At 36.9% G+C, this 4,068-nt stretch overlaps 1 protein-coding gene across 1 annotated transcript; it reads right to left on the bottom strand.

Annotated features, from left to right (window-relative positions):
• Nucleotides 1-1,776: 1,776 nt before the first annotated feature.
• Nucleotides 1,777-2,284, bottom strand: LOC131655416 (uncharacterized). The gene is made up of 2 exons (XM_058925302.1): nucleotides 2,118-2,284; nucleotides 1,777-2,028 (listed from the first exon to the last, which is right to left on the bottom strand). The coding sequence occupies exons 1-2, from the start codon at nucleotides 2,256-2,258 to the stop codon at nucleotides 1,792-1,794; spliced, it is 378 nt and encodes a 125-aa protein (XP_058781285.1). The 5' UTR covers nucleotides 2,259-2,284; the 3' UTR covers nucleotides 1,777-1,791.
• Between the last annotated feature and the right edge of the window lie 1,784 nt (nucleotides 2,285-4,068).

The following is a 4,068-nucleotide window of genomic DNA, read 5'->3' as shown; positions in this document are numbered from 1 at the left end:
TCTCAATGAGTGGTCAATGGCTCCCTACTTGGAGTATGGGTGACATCTGGCAGGTGCATCACCCATTCAATGGCCAACAGTTTATAATTGATCTTGGGAAAAAAACATGTTCATGTTGTTTTTGGGAACTAGTGGGTATACCATGTATGCATGATGTGTCTGCCATGAGTTATCAAAGTTTGAATCCAGATTCATATGTAGATGAGTGCTATACTAGAGAGGCATATCAAAAGTGTTATGAACATAATGTGAGCCCCATCAATGGGATGGACATGTGGCCATCAGTAGATGTGGAAGATATGCTGCCACCTATGTTTAAGAAAGGACCTGGTAGGCCAAAGAAGTTAAGGTATAGGGAACAAGATGAGTCTGGTTCAAGAATGAGAAGGCCTGGTATTTCATATAGATGCACCAAGTGTGATCAGTTTGGGCATAACTCAAGGAAATGCAAAAGCAAGGAACAAAACCCTAATGCACTAAAGAGAAAGGTAAACAACTAAATACATTTATTCAATTTATTAGCTTGTTGTTTATAGCTGGTTGCTTATAATAAATTGCATGATTTTCAGAGAAAGGCACCAAGAGCCAAAGCTGCACCTGCTGGAAATAATAGAGATCTCCCTGCTGAAACTGATGAAGCTGCAACTGCACCTATTGGAAATGAGGAAGCTGCACCTACTGAGAATTATGATGATCCTGAAATAGATGCTGTAATTGAAGCTATGCTGCAACAAGAAGAATCATCACAAGTCTGCAATCCCACACCCTCTACAGATGTTCAAGCTGCAACAATCAATCTTGCTCCTACATCACATGTTCAAACTGAAACAACAACCATAGCAGCTGATCAACCTAAGTCTACTGCATCTGTTGCAAAAAAAGAAAAGAAAAAAGGACCAGTTGACAAGCCTAAGAGGAAGAGGGTTAGTGAAAGGATTAAGATTTTGAAGAATGCAAGAAGAATGACTCAGTAGTTTATTTGTCTCCTATTTTGTAACTTTAAGGACCTCTAATTCAACTCACTTCTGTCCCAATGATACTTTGTAATGATCATGTTATTAGGGGAATTCATTGTTTTTGGTGACTGTTTGCAATGAATATGTAATAGATGTTGTAAGGTTTCTAAGCCTCTTTTTGTAATGAACATGTGGTTCAATTGTTTCTGATGCTGTAATGAACAAGTGGTTTCTAAGCCTCTTTTTGTAATGAACATGTAATGATCATGTGTTGGTTCTATGCCTCTTTTTGTAATGAACATGTAATGATCATGTTATTGATCATTGTAATGCAACTGTTATCAGTATTATAGTGGTATGAGCATTCTGTTATGGCAATCTGGGTTATGAGCATTCTGTTATCAATATTCTATTTGTTTTTGTCTGCAATAAGAAATTGTATTATGGCATTTAAAATGAGCATTCTGTTATGGCAATCTGGGTTATGGTATATAAATTGGATATTTGTTATGAGCATTCTCAATGAGCATTTTGATATGGCAGTCTGGTGTTATGAGGATTCTGTTATGGCATTTTCAATGAGCATTTTTATATGGCAGTCTGGTGTTATGGTATCACAATATTGGATATCTGTTATTAAGCATTCTGTTATGGCATATTAAACCTTGGCATGTAAATTTGGCACATAAACCTAGATTCATAACAATCTGAAATAACAATTGAATATGGTCTGTTACATATAATTGAGCAACATTGATTCACATTAGAAATTTGAGTTACACGACATTCATACATCATGTTTCTTACATTCTTCCTAAGCCTATAACATAAATTCTTACATTCTACCTAAGCCTATACCATAAAACACACAGTAACAAGCAACTATTGATATCACAAATTTCACTACTTTTCTAGTGTTGTCAATAGTAATCTTCAAGTCTTCCATCTCCTTCGTGAGCATCTTAATCTGGTGAGCGACAGTCTCGCACGTACAGACCAAACGATCTTCCTTTGAAACGTCCACTCCAAAATACTCATCATCCCATAGAAACAGCTCGCAATCCTCCTCTTTCTGCAAACAGATAATACAGTTATGTTCCAAATAGCTGGAAATCAGTATAAGTAGAAGAAATAGAAAATTGGAAAGCTAATGAATCTAACCCCCCAGTGCTTGCACTTCCAGTATTTTCTCCCTGGATTTGCTTTGGATTTGGAAATAAACATTTTCATTGGGAGATCGTGTCCACATTTGGGTCTTGTTCTTCCATTAGAGAGGATGCTTGTGTTTGAGCTTTCTTCCATGAAGACGAAGATGAGAACGCAACGGCGGGAATACGGCAAAGGAAGTGTCATACCCCAAAATTTGCCCGATCAATTCGCGTCTGTTAAATCATCAAGGGTTAAAATTAAGAGCCATGGGGTTTGACATCCCTATTGTCAAACCCGCCCTCTTATAAAATATCCTGAGAAATAAATGGGGTGAAATTAACAGGTATCTTGGGTCCAAAGATTTGACCCATCTATCTCAGGTTTGGATCATTTGCTTGGAGTATTTTTATGGGTTTTATTCTTCTAACAATTTAATTGGTGTGATGTTTATTATTAATTTATTAGGTTCATTGGCTATTATCAAAATAATTAGGGAATTATTAATTATTAATTTTGGTATTATTATCAGAATTATTAATTAGGAGTATTATTGATAATTGTTAAATAATTGGACAATAGGCCCATTGGGTGTATAAAACCCTAACCTAATACATTAATATAAAGGAGTGATATTTCTAACAATGAGGAGAGGTCGATCTTTTTCTATTCATGGGAGATTATCATCCGGAACAACTTTTTTCTTTTTCACCTCACAAACATTGTACATAACTCTCAAACTACACCACTTTTATTCCCGTACATTCGCTTTTTTTTACGATTAACCAATTCGTACATATACATACCACCTGTATCCTTTTCCAATCCTCACTACTAGGAACCATGTAAATATGCAAGTCTCAATCCTCACCCAAAAAAAAGGGCACTCACACAATTAGCCATTTGCAAACCTGCAGTTTTCAATACGAGCCAAAACAACACCAAGCCATTAGCCTTCAAACATTACTTCAAATCCAAATACAAACAAAAGTTTCTGTACAAAATGCCACGTTCTCTATAACTAATAATATTTTTTTCATCACAACATTGCCAACAGTGCAGCTTCCATAAGACAAGATCAAAACAAAGAAAAAGGAATAAGAATTGAATTGGTGTTGCTGTGTTATATTGCTTGGCTGTTCTTTCGGTGTTACTGGCAGGTTTTGATTAAGAGAAGAAGTCGAAGGAGGTTCTCCGCCGATTTCCAACCAAAGCATCATCTTCGCATCCGCACGCGCAGTCCCGTGCAAAGACCACAGCCAACCGCTACCGCTTCGACAACGCAGCACTGGAGTTTCCCATTTGCGCATCATCAATCACCGCCAGCATCATCGCCTCGCCGAAGTTGCAACAATCCAACGGGAACAGCCACGCCGTCACCCTCAATCGCACAGCGCCACTGCGAACCACACAACGCCGACGCAACTTCCATCGCGGATCTGAAGCATCAACCGCCGCCGCGAGCGGATTCCCCTCCAATTCCGGTAATTTCTCTCTTCTCCTTCGATTTGCTATGTCGTTGCTATTATGATGTGATGTGATATGGGATCCATATTTTGCTTGATCCATTTTGGTGGTTTGATTTGAATTTGTGTTGTTCCTCTTGATTCAATTTGGGAACGGGTTACCAGTGAAAAGGGGGAAGTCTGTTAGTGAAATAGAGAGGAGAACGAACCTGGCATATTATGTGTGGTATTTTTGTTCTCTTATTTCTCATAAAAATTGCCATGTGTCAAATGCATATTGGACCCTTGTTTAAGTTTGAAAAGTCAAATTGCATTAATTTTGTGACACTATAATATATTGATTGGTTCAGTAAAGGCACCGCCCTTTTAACTTTGTTTTTTAGATAAAATAATAATAATAATAATAATAAATATAATAACAATATTTCTCTTAATTTTAGTTAGGACAAGAAAAACAACAATTAATTATCAAATAAGTATTTAATTAGTTTAAATATGAA

Source organism: Vicia villosa, linkage group LG3 (assembly GCF_029867415.1).
Source record: "Vicia villosa cultivar HV-30 ecotype Madison, WI linkage group LG3, Vvil1.0, whole genome shotgun sequence".
Classification (NCBI taxonomy): domain Eukaryota; kingdom Viridiplantae; phylum Streptophyta; class Magnoliopsida; order Fabales; family Fabaceae; genus Vicia; species Vicia villosa.
Note: the sequence above shows the minus strand (reverse complement) of the source record. Positions and strands in the feature narration are given on the sequence as shown.

What these genes read in the sequence shown, in the direction of transcription:
- LOC131655416 (XM_058925302.1), bottom strand. Translation starts at nt 2,258, where the DNA reads ATGGAAGAAAGCTCAAACACAAGCATCCTCTCTAATGGAAGAACAAGA. An exon ending in GGAAGTGCAAGCACTGGGGG is followed by an intron (nt 2,029 to 2,117) that starts GTTAGATTCATT and finishes ATCTGTTTGCAG; the next exon opens with AAAGAGGAGGATTGCGAGCT.